The sequence below is a fragment of the Corythoichthys intestinalis genome, chromosome 13 (genome assembly GCF_030265065.1).
Source record: "Corythoichthys intestinalis isolate RoL2023-P3 chromosome 13, ASM3026506v1, whole genome shotgun sequence".
Taxonomy (NCBI): Eukaryota; Metazoa; Chordata; class Actinopteri; order Syngnathiformes; family Syngnathidae; genus Corythoichthys; species Corythoichthys intestinalis.
Window position 1 is genome coordinate 9564317 of NC_080407.1, and position 20614 is coordinate 9584930.

At 40.7% G+C, this 20614-nt stretch overlaps 1 protein-coding gene across 2 annotated transcripts in view; it reads right to left on the bottom strand.

The window, feature by feature from the left end:
- Positions 1–20614, bottom strand: part of cacna1c (calcium channel, voltage-dependent, L type, alpha 1C subunit) — a 241530-nt gene that overhangs the window by 57800 nt on the left and 163116 nt on the right. For both annotated transcript variants that reach the window (XM_057855351.1, XM_057855352.1), the window contains exons 4-8: positions 20276–20415; positions 10006–10145; positions 6021–6173; positions 2669–2868; positions 2335–2438 (exon numbers count right to left, since the gene is read on the bottom strand). In XM_057855351.1, coding sequence (XP_057711334.1) covers positions 2335–2438; positions 2669–2868; positions 6021–6173; positions 10006–10145; positions 20276–20415 — 737 coding nt within the window. The remainder of the gene's footprint in view (positions 1–2334; positions 2439–2668; positions 2869–6020; positions 6174–10005; positions 10146–20275; positions 20416–20614) is intronic.

Here is a 20614-nt window from a genome sequence, read left to right on the forward strand (position 1 = left end):
CCAAATTAAACCGGACGCGGCTGCGGTACGGATCCGCCAAGATATAGCGGCGGAGCCAATCTATTTCCTTTTTATCATATAGTTCATATTATACCGGCCGTATATGTGCTACGGATTGACTGTAAATCAATCTCCGATGTGCCAGAGCCCGCCGGATGGTTTGGGCTATTTTCTATTTTTGCCGGAAACGCATCCGTCAAAATGGGCGGAGCCAGGCCTGCAGTCAACAGGTCAGGTGCTAATTCATGGTTTAAACACCATCGAACATGGACGATGAACAATTCATGATGGAGGTGTAAAGTCACAAAGTTTAAAAAGGAATCTGCATGGAACGCCATAGCAGAAGCATTGAGGATGGATGGTGAGTTATGCAAGTTATGTAATTTAAAACAGTGCTTAAAAAGTAGAGAATGGGTTGTTGACGTGGCTGGGGTGTCACAAACCAAAAATAAAATAAAAAATAGGGAAAAAAATTTCAGTCAAATCAAATCCATTCCTCTCTCTGCTTCTCTGTTGAATACTGAAGGAATCTGACCTTTCAGCCAGATTGCCGGAAACACGCTGGCCCGGGTCATTGGATCTGCGCCACCGCGGGTCGGACAACTCGGCCAAAAGGCCAAACTCAGCACGTTCACCTTAGTCTTAACCCCTTGTACTGACTCCATTTTGAAAGCTGGAAAAAGACTTCGAAACACAAGTTGACAATTTATTCTGAGTTGACAGCAATCATACAGCACAGAGGGACCCAGGCGAAGATTCAGGGTCACCATATCAGAACTCAACAAAAGGTTCCTGAGAAAAATGACAATGCTTAGTTAAACATTCAGTCTTTAGAAGGCTCTTGCTGGGCAGGCCGTGGGCAGAAGAAGGGCGTTGTTTATGATTATTATCTGTTTGTGGATTGGACAGGAGGATTCGGGAGTTACTATTGTCAGGGCAACGAGGGTTGTGGATTTTGCCATCTCAACGTCAAAGGGGCTCTTGGAGTTTTATCAGTCGTGTTATCAGTTGGATATAGGGCGTTCTCCAATGTTCCTTGTGTTGGGACAGGGCGTCCTGCCATTTGTTCTGGAGTGTCTGGGAGAGCTGATTGCGAGAGTTGGTGGTGCAGACGTGGGCTTGTCAGCGTCAATCTTGCTCAGTCAATTGCATGACGAACACGTTGGGCTTCCGTGATAAGAAGGCGTCATGTATCTCTTATGCCCTATGTCAGCTTGTTTTCCTTAAACAATGGTATAAGTGCTATTTATTTTATAGTGGGTGTGTTAGAGTAATACAAACAGTCGATTGGTAAATATGAGAAAAGATACTATTCCATGATTAATTATTGTGTCAGAATAATGCAAACAGTTTGACGGTGCCTACAAGAAAAGGTACCATCTCCTTCAATACAGACTGTGTGTTTGTCGTTGTTTGTAATGCCACATTTTCGTGCGCGATCACGCTAGAGCTCACGACGGGATGGAGCTGTAATAGTATTGCGCAGCCGATATGTTTTGTCCTATATTTGACGTACTGCGGAGCATGCAGTCAACACGGAGATTGGCGGATTCGTGCTGTAGATGCGTCCGGTATAATTTGGCCTTTAATTGATTTGGCTTCCTGCTGTCCGCTGCAAACACAGTAAACAGACTGGTCTTTCCTCGTCTCCCACTGTATTAAAAGCCAAAAGCTAAATACGTTTTGTCATATTTCCTCGTCTTAGCGCTTCATATCTCCAGTGCTCTTTGCTGTGTGCTCTTGTTTGGATAAAAAATACAGCGAACACCCTGAAAATGAGTAATGACTTAACCTGAGGTGAACCGGCTCGTCTCGAAAGTGGAACAGAATCTCCATGCGCTCGCAGACACTTGAAGTCACGGTCCAAACTTGGATGTTGTTGTGTGCGTGCCCATCTGTCCATTATAAATAGGCTTTGACGACCTCTTGCGCTCAAGTGACATGGACATAACAGATGGCTACGCGACTGCTTCTTTCATATGTAAGCGTGCGTGCGTATGTGTCTGTACCGCTCCTAAGTAATAAAAGTTGCCTGGTTTGGAATATCCATCAATTGTTTAGGGCCGCGTCAAGTTCTTTTATGATGGATGATGACAATTACACTTGTTTGGCTTCTTCCACAGCTTTGACATGTTATTTGGGAAAATTTATGGTAATACGTAAACACTTAATGGACAGAAGTATTGGGACGCTTCACCTGAGAAAAGTGGACGACTTTTACATTCAGGTAATGCGCGCCCACTCAAAAATGGGAGGCTCTCGAAACGTTTGCCAATGGGAGCCTGGCTGCACTGCATGTACGTACACACAAGACAACAAAGCGGAAACTCTTACCCACTCAACACCCCCAGAACAAGATTGAGGACGAAAAAGGAGCCGAAGATGACGAGAGAGACAAAATAGACCCACGGCAGCTCATAGCCCATAGCATCCTGCATCTGAGAGACGGACAGATAGAGAGGGGGAGGTTAATAGAAAGGTGAGCATGGGAAATGGGAAAGGGTGTCACGGAAACATTTGTCGCATGCGTGTTATGACTACAATTTGGGTGCTCAAAACAAAAGAATATAGTGTGCTAACAGAGGGGGGTGTCAAGTTGGAAGACGATCTAAAACACGCATTTTTTCGCTAAATAGGAAAGTAACACCGCCTGCGGTGGCCGGCTCACCCAATACAGCACGTCCGTCCAGCCCTCCATGGTGATGCACTGGAACACGGTCAACATGGCAAAGGCAAAGTTGTCGAAGTTGGTGATGCCATCGTTGGGACCCTCCCAGCCCATTCTGCACTCGGTCCCGTTGACATGACAGTGTCGCCCGTACGCCCAGTTGGGCGCGCACGGCGCCGGTTTTTCCTCAGCTAACGTGGCTGAAAGGAGAAAAACACATTTTCAAACGCGGGCTTGATGAATGACTTGGCGCACTAATACTTAACACGTTTGATGCGATTAAAGAGGGAAGCTAGGGCCGTAAAGCCAACATCTTTGTCGTAAAATCAAAGTACAACAGTTAACATATTATGTTCAGCCGTTATCATGTCAAATATATTTTTTTTCATCGTCATCAGGGATACAAATGAAATTTACAAGGAAATACAAGGTACAGTCAGTACAACAAAATGGAATGACAGCTGAATAAGAAATTTATAATCTGATGAAGGGCCCTCTGAGTTTTGCAACAATTTGACATGTTTGCTACTCTAACTGGTGCACGCAGGTCCGTTGTAGGCTGGGCTTTTGGCTAATGCGCCCGCCTGCCATGCTGGACGCAATGTGGGGTGCAAGTCCTGACCTGGACCGTGTCATGTGGCGCGGTCCCATGTAGACTGATTACTAGGGCTGCAGCTATCGAATATTTTAGTAATCGAGTATTCTACTGAAAATACAATCGAGTAATCGGATAAAACATTTTTGAAAGTAAAGAGCAATTGTAAAAATACAGGAGAGAACATGAAAGAAAAATAATAGAATAATTATAATAATATACAGTGGGGCAAATAAGTATTTAGTCAACCACTAATTGAAAACCACTATCTTGAAAATATTAGAGAGGCCTCTAATTGTCAACATGGGTAAACCTCAACCATGAGAGACAGAATGTGGAAAGAAAAAAAAAAACAGAAAATCACATTGTTTGATTTTTAAAGAATTTTTTTTTTGCAAATCATGGTGGAAAATAAGCATTTGGTCAATACCAAAAGTTCATCTCAATAGTTTGTTATGTACCCTTTGTTGGCAATAACGGAAGCCAAACGTTTTCTGTAGCTCTTCAAAAGCTTTTCGCACACTGTTGCTGGTATTTTGGCCCATTCCTCCATGCAGATCTCCTCTAGAGCAGTGATGTTTTGGTGCTGTCGTTGGGCTACACGGGCATTCAACTCCCTCCGCAGATTTTCTATGGGGTTTCGATCTGAAGATTGGCTAGGCCATTCCAGGACCTTGAAATGCTTCTCACGAAGCCACTCCTTTGTTGCCCTGGCCTGGCTGTGTGTTTGGGATCATTGTCATGCAGAAAGACCCAGCCACGTCTCATCTTCAATGCCCTTGCTGATGAAAGGAGATTTTCACTCAAAATCTCTCGATACAGTACATAGCCCCATTCATTCTTTCCATTACACTGATCAGTCGTCCTGGTCCCTGTGCAGAAAAACAGACCCAAAGCATGATGTTTCCACCCCCATGCTTCACAGAGGGTATGGTGTTTTTCGGATGCAATTCAGTATTCTTTCTTCTCCAAACACGAGAACCTGTGTTTCTACCAAAAAGTTCTATTTTGGTTTCATCGGACCATAACACATTCTCCCAGTCCTCTTCTGGATCATCAGAATGCTCGCTAGCGAACCGCAGACGGGCCTGGACGTGTACTTTCTTCAGCAGGGGGACATGTCTGGCAGTGCGGGATTAGAGTCCCTTTTGTGCATTGTGTTACTGATAGTAGCCTTTGTTACTGTGGTCCCAGCTCTCTGTAGGTCATTCACTAGGTCCCCCCGTGTGGTTCTGGGATTTTTGCTCACCGTTCTTGTTATCATTTTGACGCCACGGGTTGAGATCTTGCATAGAGCCCCAGATCGTTGGAGATTATCAGTGGTCTTTTTATGTCTTCCATTTTCTAATAATTGCTCCCACAGTTGATTTCTTTACACCAAGTGTTTTACCTATTGCAGATACAGTCTTCCCAGCCTGGTGCAGGTCTACAATTTTGTCTCTGGTGTCCTTCGACTGGTCTTGGCCATAGTGGAGTTGGAGTGTGATTGGCTGAGGTTGTGGACAGGTGTATTTTATACTGAAAATGAGTTAAAACAGGTGCCATCAATACATGTAACGAGTGGAGCCTTGTTATACCTCTTTAGACCTCGTTAGAAGTTAGACCTCTTTGACAGCCAGAAATCTTGCTTGTTTGTCGGTGACCAAATACTTATTTTCCACTCTAATTTGAAAATAAATTCTTTAAAAATAAAATGTGATTTTCTGTTTTTTTTCTTTCCACATTCTGTCTCTCATGATTGAGGTTTACCCATGTTGACAATTACAGGCCTCTCTAATCTTTCCAAGTAGGAGAACTTGCACAATTGGTGGTTGACTAAATACTTATTTGCCTCACTGTATTCCCACAAAGACGGCTAAATATAACTATGAGCTAAATTACGAAAAAACATTAGTTCAAACAAAATCTTAGCTTATGTTGGTCTTAACGGGGAGCAGCTGGATTCAGCGATGTGGAATGAGGCAGACTAGAGGGCAGTGTATCCACTCAAATCAATAAAAATAAATGCAAACACTTAAAACAAATCATTACAACACCACTTTTTTTCACGAATACTCGGAGCAGCAAAATTGTAATTCAAATCTTTTTTTCTAATCGAATACTTGAGTTAATCGATTAATCATTGCAGCACTGCTGATTACACTACATCTAATGCTCATCTTCTGAATGCTTTCAGTGTTGCCACTTGGGAAAAATGAAAGTGGGCCTTAAAGCCAGGAAACAGTACTGAATGCACAAATCTACCTCATTTTCTGCTACCACATCTAAAATAATGAGTCTGAAATACAGATATATGGTTGAAATGTATATAATCAATAGCGGTGGTGATAAAAATGTGAAACAGCAGCGTTCTAATTTTACAAAACAAGCTCTCTCTTGGGGTTGACATATACGACGGCAGAGTATTGGGCTGGCACCTACCCAGAGGAGCGCTAATGCATCTCAAGGGACTTATAACATCACCATCACAACACTCAAGTCCATTTATACCTGGGGGCCTTCATTGAAAATTGCTTCAATCATTTACGGCCAGCGCCGTACCAATTATTGTAAAAATCCTTCATCCTCTTCAACATAAACGATGGTTTCAATATTTAATGGACATGATTGCCTTAAGTGTGTGTGCCATTTTCTCCTTGCCTTGTAGGCTCCTTAGCAGTTAAACAGAGAGTATTAATAACACGCAAATCAATTGCATCTAATGAAGTGAACATGAGCGTTTTGTGTGTGTGTGGGTGTATGTTTCCACGTGTGTACCTATGTGCTCGTGATAGCAGGTCTTGTGCATCTTGCCCATGAAGAGCTCCAGGCCGATGATGGCGTAGATAATGATGACGAAGAGGACCAGCAGGGCGATGTGGAGCAGAGGGACCATGGCTTTAATGATGGAGTTCAACACTACCTGTAAACCTGCGGGCACACACGAAAAAAAAAAATGTCGGACAACACAAAAAAACACCAACCAACCCCTCTAAGATCTAGAATATCACTAGGTTTCAAAATATGTTTATCAAACACTAATAAATCAAGTATTTTAATTTATTGTTTAACCATTTTAACGCAGAATCATCCAGAAATCTTGAACCAGCTTATTCAAGTTGCTTATCCCTCTTTTCTGTAGTCAAAATGGATTGGACACAGAGCCGTGGCGCGCAAACAGGCAAGCCAGGCAGTTGCATGGGGCCCCAGTCAATAAAGGGGATCGGTACTGTTCCGTGGCACATTTGCTACCAAACCACAGACAAATAATGAATAATTTGCTAATGACTACAATCTTGCCTGTGCCTCTCGACACATCAAAATGCCTGTCTACTCTATTGAATAATCAGAGTCGAGATTGGTGTACGCCCTCCTCTAATTGTTGGCCACAATTACTGTGGTGTTTGCACGCCTCGAGCTGCCCAGCATCAGTCAATGTAAACAGTAACGTTAGCTGCTGTTGGATATGTGCGGCGACGTCTTTTTTATGGGGTAAAGTCCACCTGCTGTGCCAGAAGAAGAGCCGACAACCAAGACCATTTTGCATAATATGTGGCTAAAAGCTATCAAATCAGGCAACAAAAGCGGATGCACTGAGAACATCACACCTCGTGGCGAATCGTATTGCTAAAGCTAAGAAACCTTTCACGATTGGAGAAGAACTCATTATGCCTGCAACCAAGGATATTTGCCGTGAAGTATTAGGAGAGGCCGTTGTTAAAAAAGGTTGATTTAGCGTAGGCTGTAAGGGAGTCTCGGGCGGGCAGGTGTTGTGGACCCAAATGCAGGGAAAGCAGAGACGAGACACAAAGGTGTGCTGCAAAAATGTTTTGATTAAAGTATTAACAAAATGAAAAACTCTAAGGCAAACAAAAGTCAGGCTAACAAATCAACTTACTGGAAAATGAAGCTTGAGGGCACAGAAACGTGGTCATAAAAACACTGACATGACCATGAGCAATGCTGCAACCAAGAATCAACAAAATCGGGGATGTTATATCCACTCACGAGGGGTAAAGAGACAATGAGGCACAGGTAGGTGACACGACAGGAAGCACGTTGGGAAGATACACAATGAGCAGGCACAACAGGTTAAATCAATGGGCAATCACAAGGACCAGTCACACGAGGAGGAAACAAACACAAAACTTAACAATGGCGAGTTACATTTTCCTTCCACTTAATGTTCGTTTTTAGCCCCACAGTGTTATTTTATATTTGCTGAAATTTTCTGCCACACGTTGCCAGCTTTCTGTCAAATTTTGCTCCCCGTTAGAAATTGCAACTTTGCAACTCTGGTCAAAAGTAAACACCACAAACTTTCTATGAACAAAGAAATATCTAATTACGTTTGGTCATAGACGCATACAAAGGAAGGTTCTCTACACACATATCCAACCTAAATGACAAGAATTGGCAATTTCAAAAAACACCGCAGTAGCTAAACCCTCCTTGTTGGGGCCATTGACGCTGTCATTGGCCCTCTCATATTTTGTGAAAAGTGAAACTTAATCGTGTCATTTCAATTGTGTGAATTAATTTCGACGTTATTCTTTTAACAGTATTAACTTTTTCTCTTAAAATGTTTTGTATACGATCATTTTCGCACTATTAGGCGCATCACAAATAAGCCGCACTTGACTATAAGCTTCAGCTGTCCTCACTGTATTATGGGATATTCACACCAAAAGGTATTAACCGGTAACACTTTATTTGACAGCAGCATCATACGACTGTCCTAAGACCTAATGAACCACAATGAGGCTTTGAACCAATGGCTGTAAAGCTTAATTGCTTCAAGAAGCTTCATTTGGCCATCACTGCTTCTTAAAGGGAGACAGTCAACCTCTGCCGCCACTTTTTGTCAATATTGTTGTTGTCCAACATGCCTCCTAGCATGCATTGCAGCACTACAGATGTAAATAACAATCAAAATTCATGTTCTGTGCTAATTATTTCTTCAGTTACTGTACCAGCTGTTTCATTAATTGCTAGGTATGGTGTTTGGTAACACTTTATTTGACAGTGGCGCCTTAAGACTGCCATTAGACCGTCCCAATTATGACACTGTCCTGAGCATTAATGAATGCTTATAACCAGTGTTGTTAATCTTACTGAAAAAAAGTAATTAATTATAGTTACAAATTACTTCTCCCAAAAAGTAATTGCGTTAGTAACTCAATTACCTGAATGTAAGAGTAATTAGTTACTTGGCAAAGTAATTGGTGATAATTACTTTTTTTTTTTCCCCTCAAAAAAAAAAAAAAAAAAAAAAAAAAAAAACATTGGCCACACTATGTGAAGTTTTTTGTGGAGGTTTTTGGTACAATTGGCCTGAGCCCAATTCTTTACCCTAATTTACCCTTTACCCTGAATCAACTGTTAAAAAGTTGTTAAAATTGCTCGCATTATTACATTAGTTCCCTTCTCTCTACTTTTGACATATGAAAGTTTTAAAACAGTTTTATCATTTAAAGATAGATTCAAGTCAAGATTTTGCCAATTTAGAAGTATTTTAGATAAAAAGTTACTTAGGTTCGCTAGGAAGGTTCTCTACAACAGAGCCGTCCTAAAAAGCCTACTGCTTTAAGATGGCGGCTGTCTACTAACGCATCTAGTGCCATGTCTGTCATTTTGCATCTAGTTATATCTATATACAGTACATGTGATATCTACCATGTCTACCACATCTACCATAACATGCGGGCGTAGTTTGTCGGCTATCGGCTACATCATGTATTATTGGAGCTACCTAGCATCGCGTTTGCTCGGCGTCACAACTTTCTTGCCTCCTCCCCGCTCTGTCGTCTCGGTGAGTCCGTCTCCCTCAGACTTTTCGACCAATATAGTAACCCATAGTAACGCATGCCTTTCCGTCCTCAGTAACGGTAACGGCGTTGCCAAGATGAGAAAAGTAATTAATTAGATTACCCACTACTGAAAAAAATAACGCCGTTAGTAACGCCGTTATATTGTAACGCCGTTATTAACAACACTGCTTATAACAGATGTCATTTAGTGTTATCTGGCAAATTATCTCACTTTTGAATGGAGGTAAAAGATCCAAACTGGATATAAATGGAGTTAGTTTCACAATTTGACAGATGACACTTAATGACATAAGCATTCCGTAATGCATCATAGTGTAATGTCGTAATTATTACGGTCTTATGACAGTCTTATGATGCTGCCTTCAAATAAAGTGTTACCTATTAACCCAAATAAATCAACAAATAAGCCACAGGATTCAAAATGAAAAAAGTAGCGGCTTATTGTCCGAAAATGACTGTATATTGTCTGGCAACCTTATCTTTGGATGCGGCTCTTATAGTGGATTGTTTACTTATTTGTTATGCGCTTACGTGTGCAAAAAAAAAAAAATAAATTTGCAGTTTGCATGGATGCGGCGGAGGCTATTTCTTGCTTTGGGCGCTAAGAGACCCTAGCAACGCCACTCATTGGACGTCTATCCCAGTCAATGGCAGCTAGGAGTCTGAACAGGTGCAGCATGGTTACAATTGCACCCCAGCGCATTACAAGCAACAGATAGGTTGTCTGTGTGCCCATCTGCTTTTGTGGCCAGAGAAATCAATAATCCAACAGGAGAGCAAACAGGAGGCGATCAGATAAAGCGCGAATAGACAAAAGTGTGTGTTTATGATTGTGTGTGCATCAATAGCAGCTGACTGCTTCATTTCACCCCAATCTTCATCTGCACCTGATCCCCCGAGGCTTCTATTTTGTCCTTCCGCTGTGTACTTACTGGGTACTCCGGAGACCAGTCGGAGCGGTCGCAATACTCGGAACGCCCGAAGAGCTTTGACGTCGAAGCCGGCCGCCTTTCCTCCGATTGGAGCTGCTCCGTCGCCCTTGGTGGCCTGCTCCAAGATTGCGCTGAATAACCTGCAAAACAACATAATATTGACACCCGATTCCAAATAAACAAGAATAACTACAAACATTTAAATGTGAAATAAAAAACACAAAGGCAGGCCTCTTCTGACCTGATTTTAATTTTTAGTTTGGCCTCCAACCCCAGCAAAATTTAATTTAAAAAACACCCAGATTCGACTCATCCATTAGTTTATTAATAATTGAAATTGTGTAAACAGATACATTAACCTCCCTTTTTTTCCCTTTTTCTCCAAACTAATGCTGGAGACATCCGTTAAACAGGCTCTTTGGCCGAATATCAGCAGCTAGAATATACTGTAAATATGTTCATGGAGAGACAGCGAGAACCAGAAGTGGTATTTGCCATGTGGCCAAATGGATTTTGCCATGTGGCATTTTTTTTGCCATGTGGCAAAATGGATTTTGCCATATGGAAAAATGGATTTTGCCATGTGGCATTTTTTTCTTGCCATGTGACAAAATGGATTTTGCCATGTGGCATTTTTTTGCCATGTGGCAAAATGGATTTTGCCATGTGGCATTTTTTCTTTGCCATTAGGCATTTTTTTGTCATGTGGAAAAATGGATTTTGCCATGTGGCATTTTTTTGCCATGTGGCATTTTTTCTTTGCCATTAGGCATTTTTTTTGCCATGTGGCAAAATGGATTTTGCCACGTGGCATTTTTTTTTGCCATGTGGCAAAATGGATTTTGACATGTGGCATTTTTTTTGGTATATGACAAAATGCATTTTGGTTTGTGACATTTTTTTTTGGGGGGGGGGGGTGATTGTACATGGTATTTGTGCAGGCCATGCACATCTGTGCCATTGACAGCTGTGCACGTCCAAATTTTCCATTCATTTTAAATGGCAGAAAAACATGTGTGGCTGTGATTTTTGGCCATCCATGTTTTTGGAAAATGGAAATGGAATAGAAAATTTGGTTGGCACAGCCATCAATGGCATGGACGTGCATGTCCTGCAAAACTGCCATATAACCCCCAAAATGCCACAAACCAAAATGCAATTTGCCACATACGAAAAAAATGCCACATGGAAAAAATCCATTTTGCCACATGGCAAAAAAAATGCCACATGGCAAAAAAACTGCCACATGGCAAAATCCATTTTGCTGAATGGCAAAAAAAAAAGCCACCTAGCAAAAAAAATGCCCTATAGCAAAAAAAAAAAAAAAAAAATGCCACATGGCAAAATCCTTTTTACCACATGGCAAAAAAAAAATGCCACATTGCAAAATCTTATTTTTCCACATGACAAAAACATTTTGCCACATGGCAAATACCACTTTTGGTTCTCAGCCCTGCTGGGTTCATTAATATTATTTTGCTCCCAATGTGACGGCAATGACAAATCATCAGCTGCCTTTATCATTCATACGTGGGAAAATATTCATATTAACATTTGGCTTTAAATTTTTTTTGATGAGGCAGATGCTGATCACTCTCGTAATTATTAATCCCCCGGGGAAAATTAAAGCTCCAGCATTGAAATTGTGTACATGAGCAGAGCTAATCACCTCAGCTCTCATCCCACCATCTCTGAAATTACCATACAATACAATTTTTTCCCCATCTGCGGCTGGCTCAAAGGCCACTCAGAGCACATTAGTCATGGACAATTTTCAATTAGTACAGATGAAATGGCCTCTTGAAAAGAGCTCTTAGAATGCATCTCCATGTCACTCTACCTGCCTCTCAATTAGATGCGCATCTAGCGATTTGCGCGTTTATCCCTCCGTGTTTGGCTGTGCCGTGGCATTCAAAGACAATTACAGCCTTGGACTGCGTGCTTTGGCACAGCGACAAACTCTTTCACCCATATGCTGACCGTTCCAGAGGGGGCAAACACTGTCATTTCTCATTTCCGTACACAGTGCTGCTTGACAGTGAAGCTGCCACTCATTCATGCACCAGCATAAGGGTTGTTGCTGTCACAGATGAAAATATCCTGGATATATGCACTGTGAGAAACGCAGGGTGTGTGCATTTGTGTGTCACTGTTTTGACTGACAGATTATTTTCAAATTCACATTCTGTTCCAGATCCATTTTCATATGTATATTCTATAGGGCTGCCACAAATGACAAATCAGCGATTTTTTGACCAGTTGGCTCCTGTTACAACGCTCTGATCTAAAAATATGCATTGCGGCCCAAAATTATATACAGGTAGTCCAGAGTTTGACTTTTGTGGCGGGGGGCAAAACATGTTGATGACCTAGAAACGCAGTGTCTGCAATAAAATTAACTTCCAAGTATGAAAACGTATCTATTCTAAACCTTTTGGAATTTCTCACATTTCTGAATAAAATCATCATCAAATGGGATTTGATCTTTGTCAAAATCACACAGATGAAAAAACAGTGTCTGCTTTAACTAAAACCACCCAAACATTTATAGGTTTTCATATTTTACTGAGTATGGTATGCAAACAATGACAGAAGGGGGAAAAATAAATAAGTGAACCATCACATTTAATATTTTGTACCCCCCTCCCTGGCAGCAATAACTTCAACCAGACGCTTCCTGTAGCTGCAGATCAGTCTGACATCGATCAGGACTAATCTTAGCCCATTCTTCTCTAAAAAAAAACTGCTGTAGTTCAATCAGATTCCCTGAATGTCTGGCATGAATCGCTGTCTTTAGGTCATGCCACAACATGTCAATGGGGTTCAAGTCTGGACTTTGACTTGGCCACTCCAGAACGTGTATTTTATTTTTCTGACACCATTCTGAAGTTGATTTACTTCTGCGTTTTGGATCATTGTCTTGTTGCAGCATCCATCCTCTTTATAGCTTCAATTGTCTGACAGACGGCCTCATGTTTTCCTGCAAAACACCCTAATAAACTTTTGAATTCATTCTTCCATTAATGATTGCAAGTTGTCCAGGCCCGGAAGCAGCAAAACAGCCCCAAATCATGATGCTCCCTCCACCATGCTTCACAGTGGGGATGAGGTGTCGATGTTGGTGAGCTGTTCCATTTTTCTTCAACACGTGATGTTGGGCGTTACTCCAAAACAGTTCAACTTTGGTTTCATCAGTCCAGCAAAACGTCTGTGGAGTGTCCAAGTGCCTTTTTGTGTACATTAAACGAGCAACAATGTTTTTTTAGACAACAGTGGCTTCCTCTGTGGAGTCCTCCCATAAACACCATTCTGGGCCATAGTTTTACATATAGTTGATGTGTGCACAGAAATACTGGACTGTGCCAGTGATTTCTGTAAGTCTTTAGCAGACACTCTAGGGTTGTTTTTTACCTCTCTGACTATTCTGCGCTGAACTCTTGGCATCATCTTTGGTGGACGGCCGCTCCTTGGGAGACAAGCAACGGTGCCAAACTGTCTCCATTTGTAGACAACCTCTCTGACTGTCCATTGATGAACATCCAGACTTTTAGAGATGGTTTTGTATCCTTTCGGAGATTTATACAAATCAACATTCATTGATCGCAGGTCTTCAGACAGCTCTTTTAGCGAGTGTGTCGTCATGAAACATTCCACCCAGCCATGATGCACATCAGACAATGCTTTTCATCAAGACAATGCTTACAAGGTTGTGGGCAGCTTTAAACCATTCATCAGTAATTGGGCACACACTTGACTTAAATTGTTTGGTAAAATTGGTTTCAGTTGTTCTTTAAGTCTCCTAAGGCAAAGGGTTCACTTACTTATTTTTCCCCCCTTCTGTCATTGTTTGTATCGTTATTAAAATATGAAATCCTGTAAATGTTTGGGTGGTTTTAGTTAAACAGACACTGTTTTTATATCTGTGTGATTTTGACAGAGATAAGATCTTTGGTCTTTGGTGGTGATTTTATGCAGAAATTTGAGAAATTCCAAATGGTTCAGATACTTTTATATACTACTGTATATACTCGTATAGTAGCGTAGCCCATGCTTGTAACTACAGGCATCCCAGCTATGTGTGTGGGGGTGTGCACGCGGGTTTTTGTGTGGAGAAGTAGACACCGATTTTTGCCTTCCGTGGAGAAATCCCAAATAATGCCAAATTTTTCTCGTCACTCAACCCTTGCGAAACGAATCCTCACCATGGTGAGTTTGAAAATGGCGCCAGGCAGAACAGGAGACTGCATCCTTTTTGCCTGAATATTCCAGCAAGGAATATTTATAATCATACATTGAAAACTGTTGTTTTTGGCAGCCATTTTAATTTTCGTCGTAATCTTAGTCTTAATATTTACCGGTATTAGTTTTAGACATATATTAGTAATTTCAACATGTGCCTTCATTTTAGACGACGTTTACTCAATATTTTTATCTTTAAAATTTGAAAAGTTCACTCCAAAAATAATTTTAAAAAAGGTTTCCAACTATTTCGAATGAACATTGACAGACGAGCACATATTTTAGCATCTACAAGCATCTACAAATCTATTACGTGATATTACACACTCAGCGGGAAATCATATTATTTTCAATTAATTATACACACCTGGAAGCCACGAACTGTATGTTTAAAAAAAAAAAAAAAAAAAAAAAAAAAAAAACAGGGGTCCCCAAACTACGGTATCCGGCCCGCCTCCACATTTGATCCGGCCCCTTGAACAATACCAGAGAGCATTTTGAATTTATTTTATTTATTTATTTATTTTTTCTCAATAGTGTTATTTATATCCTGGCCTTTTTCTGTGAAGAACTCTGAGATGGTTATTTGGTTATTATCTAATTAATAGTGTTACTATTATTATATTATTATTTTTATTTTATTTACTTTTGTTCTGTGAAGAATCCAGAAAGGGTTATTTGATTGTGGCTTTCTGAAAAACAATAATTTTTTACATTGAGGCATTCCTGCAATCGTCACACTTTTTCTGTTAAAAACTGACCCCGGCCCCTCATCAGAGAAGGAAAAAGTTATGTGGCCCTCACAGGAAAAAGTTTGGGGACCCCCTGGTTTAAAAGGACGCTCGCTAATGCTAACTCGAACGTGAATGTTATCCTAATGCTACCAGTTACATTTGGTTTGTGAGGATCACGCAGCACAGACCTTTAAAGGATAAAGCAACATTCCATAATCTCTCTTGCCAAGATAAGAAGACAAATCCAACCGTGTGTGTCTCAAAACAAGCAATGGGGAGACTGGAGAGGACACTAGTGAATGAGTTGAGGGGGTGCAGCACGTCACATGAGCGACACAACCAGACACTGCTACATAAAATCCGTCATTGTGAACATGTGACGCAAACTATGGTGCATTTTTGTCTCGTTTTAGTTTCGTGAGATGAAAACTGGCATTCGTGTCATTATGTATTAGTCTCCCAAAACACATTTTTAGCTCGTTATCGTCTCATCATTGTCATGAAAAAAATCATTTGTCGACGAAATATTTTCGTTAGAGTCCTTGTTGACGAAAACAACACTGATTGAAAATGAGCGTTTTTTTTCTTCCCCCCCATCATTTGTTAGGGCAGTACTTCTCAAATAGGAAGCGCCCGCCCCCAGGGGGGCGCAGAGCGACGCCAGGGGTGGCGCATGTGACCTCGGAGAACATGCTTTTTTTGCCGTACTAGAATAAAGTGTACTTGCACATCCGCTCAGTGGGTGGCAGTGGCGCTCTTATTTTCAGAGTGTGCGCAATATTTTTTAACCAAGCAAGAGCACATAGAAAAGAGATATGAAGAGCTGGGCTCTGTTTTCGAGAGTCGGGATGGGCGATACCAGTGATTTTGGATTCGATCCCATACCAAGTAATACCAAGGCCAAATATTGTGATCACGATCCGATATCGATAACGGAGGTACAAATTTTATATATGTATATATATATATTATATATTTATATACTGTATATATACAGTATAAATATATATATATATATATATATATATATATATACTAGGCCTGTCAACAATAACGCGTTAACGACCATGATTAATCTGGAAATATTAATGCATTAAAAAAATAATAACAACGCAATTTACCGCTCACATTAAGTTTGGCAACAACTGCCTCCCGTAGTCCCACACGCTGATGTTTACATTCTCCGCGCGGCAATGCAGGGCAAAATGCAGCCAGCCACGATGAGTAAGGATGATGACCCAGGACTTCTTCATGGCAAATTCCGTTTTAAAAAGCTGCCTAAGGGAAATCTGGATAAAACCAAAGTTGTGTGCACATAGTGCTGTAATGAACTGTCCTTCGATCGAAGCTCAACCAGCCTAAAGTACCACCTTCTGGCAAAGCATATCTTCGCTAGTGTTAGCAGTGACGCTAACACTGCGGGAACAAGCCGCAGTCATCAAGCTACACTGGCAGCGTGCGGACTCGGACTTGTCAACAAAAAGACAACAAGTAGGTTGATTACTGCTATCGCTACTTGGGTAGCCAGAGACTGTAGAGTGTAGACCCATTATCATAGTCGAAGACTAGGGCCTTGAAAATCAAATGACAACAAACAACAACAACAACCAATGACAAACCACTTTACAGGTACAAGGCAGTGCCAGCATCGACTTATGTCCACTACAGTGGTGATCTGCGCACAGTGCTGCCCACAGTAAGCTGGCCCACCTTGCAAAAAAAGTATCTGGTCACACCTGCCACAACCGTTCCTTGCGAGAGACTGTTTTCTTTGACAGGGCACATTGTTCAAAAGAAAAGGTCTGCTCTGTTATCTGAAAATGTCAACAAGCTCATTTGCCTGAACAGTTGGTTAAAAAAATATAGAGTATGACTGGTTAACTTAAGCAGTGTTTCTAAACACCTTCACACACAGTTTAGTGTGAAAATTTACAGTTTATTTTTTTATATCTCACACAGCTTTCAGGCCATTTAGTGTAAAACTGCAAATACTGCATTTATTTGTGTGAAATGTTCAATTTAACAGACAAGTTGTCTACACATTTTTTGAAACACTAGCTATTGTTACTGTATTGTTCTTGTCTGCTCTTTAAATTGTTAGTTAATTTTGGGTAATATGCCAAACAGTACATGAGCCACATTGTTAGTCTGAGGCACTTTAATCCGTTAAAGCTCTTTGCTGTATAATACAGACAATTTATTTTTATTTTTTATTTTATACAAGCTGAGTTGTTAAATAAAATTTTAAAACTCTATTTGGTCAAGTATTCATTCACACATCATACATTATATCTTAAAACAAATTTTAAGTCAATTATAGTATTTTCCTAAAAAAAAAAAATTCCTGAACTTTATTCATCCCGAGGGAAACATGATTAATCATGATTAATCACACAGTTGACATATGATTAACTAGATTAAATTGTTTAATCGTTTGACAGCACTAATATATACACAACCCTGCAAAGTTCTCAGCCATTCTGATGAAATCTAATGTACAAATAAAGCAAGCACTCAAAAACTATTAAAAGTCTCTTTGTGTCAAATATGCATTGCAATGGAAAAACTGCTGCTTTTAATAACTAGCAAAGCTGTTTCCCTACAAACTCACAAACCAATCCATCAACAACAAAATCTGATTAGTCAGTCTCACTCTTTAACCATGACCCTTAAATTCATATGCACAGAACATTTCCCTGCTACACGTTGTATTTGATCAAATTTTAATCTACCTTAGTTAAATATTTTTTGATCTAATTAAAGAGCAAATTAATAATAGCATGTTGCCGCCCACTAATGATAGATCACTAAAAACAAATCCAATAAACAATAGTCACTTGCCGTGTTTTAATTTTATTTTACTAACACAATGTTCAAACAGATTTTGAAGTAATTGAAACAGACATTTCGCAAAATAAAAATAAATAGCAACAAAACATATGAAATCAAGCATTTAATTGTTTGTAACATGTGTGACTGTGTTGGTGCCTCGTGAGAGGGGCGGAGGAAAAGCATGCTGATCAACACAGGATAAGGACGTAAATGGGGGCGGGAGCAGACGCCGGTGCACTGCTTATGTGCGTACACTACTTACGTGCGTGTAGAACGCGAAAGGGAAAAGTAGTACAAAAAGTGTGCACAAAAATATACCCAAAAAATAGACAAAGAAAATATAATATATTAATTCCAAATATCGATACTTTTGATTGGGGATCGATACCTAAAACTTAAAGCGCTGGATCGAAATATCGCTATGTTGGTAAGTATCGATCCGCCCATTCCTATTCGAGAGCAGTTTTCCGGCCAGACTCACGCAGCGACCCACTATCTTTTCCAGTTCTCACGTGTCCGCCCAAGAAGTGCCATTTTCGGCTTTGGATCTTCACGACGACCGCCCTCGCCTCCGTTTCTCCCCCGGCCACCAAGAATGTGCTATTTTTGAGCCGTTTGGCTTATGGCGTTGACTTCTAATACAGTGGGAGACGAGGAAAGACCACTCTGTTTACTGTGTCTAAAAATGATTGTAGCGGACAGGAGGAAGCCAAATCATTAAGACGTCACTTAAAGACATTAGACCCCAATCTCATTGATAAACCATTTGATTGTGTTTCAGCGAAAACGTGCCGAATATTGCCAACAATCATCCCGCTTTGTCAGTGTTATATCAGTAAACCAGTGACCACTGTTAGCATGCTCAGTGCAAAATAACCCCACACCATTGCAAACAATGCAAAGGAGGTGATACTGCGAGCAGCAAAAATAAAAACTGTCCATCTGTCCAATGACACTGTCGTTTTTCTTCTATTCAGTTTTGTTTGTTCAGTCAATTTTTTGGACATATTGTCGTCATGAGTTAATGTTTCTAATCAATTTGAATTTGTTATTATTTGTTGATTTTATTACATTTTTCAGTATAAAATGGCATGAGTTAATGTTTCTAATCAATTTGAATTTGTTATTATTTGTTGATTTTATTACATTTTTCAGTATAAAATGGTCAAAAAACGTACGTTGGGTGTATTTTTACAGTTTGGATGTGACTTTTTTTTTTTTTTTTTTTTTTAATTCAGGTAAATTGATACGCTTTAAGTCTTTTCTGTTACAAACAAAACAATGGAAATAAAGTTATACTTTATTAAGTTGATCTATGCTACTTTTTTTTCTTTAATAGAAAAAAAGGACAAGTTTAGGCAGAGGTGTACTTATAATAGTAATTTTATAGACAAAGCATACTATTTACAGTGGCGGCAGAGAGTTTGGGGGGGTGCGCGAAACATTTACGTCTTCCTTGGGGGGGGGGGGGGGGGGTAACAGAAAATAATTGAGAAGCACTGTGTTAGGGGAATCTAAATCAGGCTGGTTAGGACAGCTATGCTTTTAGCCAAAGACGTCGCCTATTGAGTATGGTACGCCCGGTGGTGGCTCTGTTGTACAATTAGCGTCTTTAGTGAGTCAAACTGAAACTCCGTTCAACGTTTTGTCAGTGCTCTCTGGCGTTTCATGGTCCACATCTTCAATTCTTGGTTCTCGCTCAGTTGTTGTTGTCGCTTTTGAAAGCTTAGGTTTGAAAAAAATTGTCAATGGCAGTGCTTACCGTGATCACCATTCACCCATTAAGAGCTCATTGCCACTTCAAGGGACAATCTGCTGGTAGGAAACTAATTGGTGTTATTGATGTTTCGCCACGCGGGGCTAATTGGGGAGACCTGCTCTGTTGTTATAAGGTGACCTTTAAAATCACTGAGTGAAGAACAATATTTCTCCATCCACGCTTACAAGGTCAAACAGAGAACGCATCACTTGCACAGTTGAATACGGCTTTTGTTTAGCAAGCGTGTCGTCATGAAAGCTTCCATCCAGACGCAGACAGAAAAAGCCTCAGACAAGCAAACAAAAAGGCTAGATAACCGTCTAAGAGTTGTACAGGTTGTGTTTATGCCACAGGCGCTGGCACCGCGATGCCGGCCAACACACATGCAGAGGCTTAGCAGATGGGCTATACTTGCTGAGTGGCAGATAAAGAAAAACAGAGTGCAGCTTTGCTATCAGCATCTAACAAGCTAATCAGTTTAAGGCTCACCAATCCACTGTAGGCCAAGGTTTAGCGCGGCTTTAAAACTTGATTCACTGTGAAAGATTACTTTACGGTTGTGGGAAGCGGGCCTTTGTGACTCACTCGCGGGAAAAAAATGTCACACAGAGGAAGAAAGCGCTCTATTGTCGGCACGGTCACCGGGTCACCTTGAAGAATACGGCTAAGAAATGAGTAAAAGGAAGAAAAACACACAATGACTCACCCCACAACGACGATGATGAAGTCGAGCAGATTCCAGCCGTTCCTCAGGTAGGCATTTGGGTGGAAGAGCAGGCCGTAGGCTATCACCTTGAGGAACGCCTCCACGGTGAAGATGATGAGGAACAGATACTCCACACGCTCCTGCGGTGACACAAGCAAGCACGTTTGTCAATTTCAATGCCTTAATCTACAATCCCTGACAAAAGTCTTGTCGCTTATCCATTTCGTAGAAACAATTGCCAACAACCTGACTTTTAATGATTCAATTGGTTTCAGAAATGGCTCATATGAAAGCTTACACCCTCCCAAATGATGTTGAATGTTCAAAATTATATTTGTG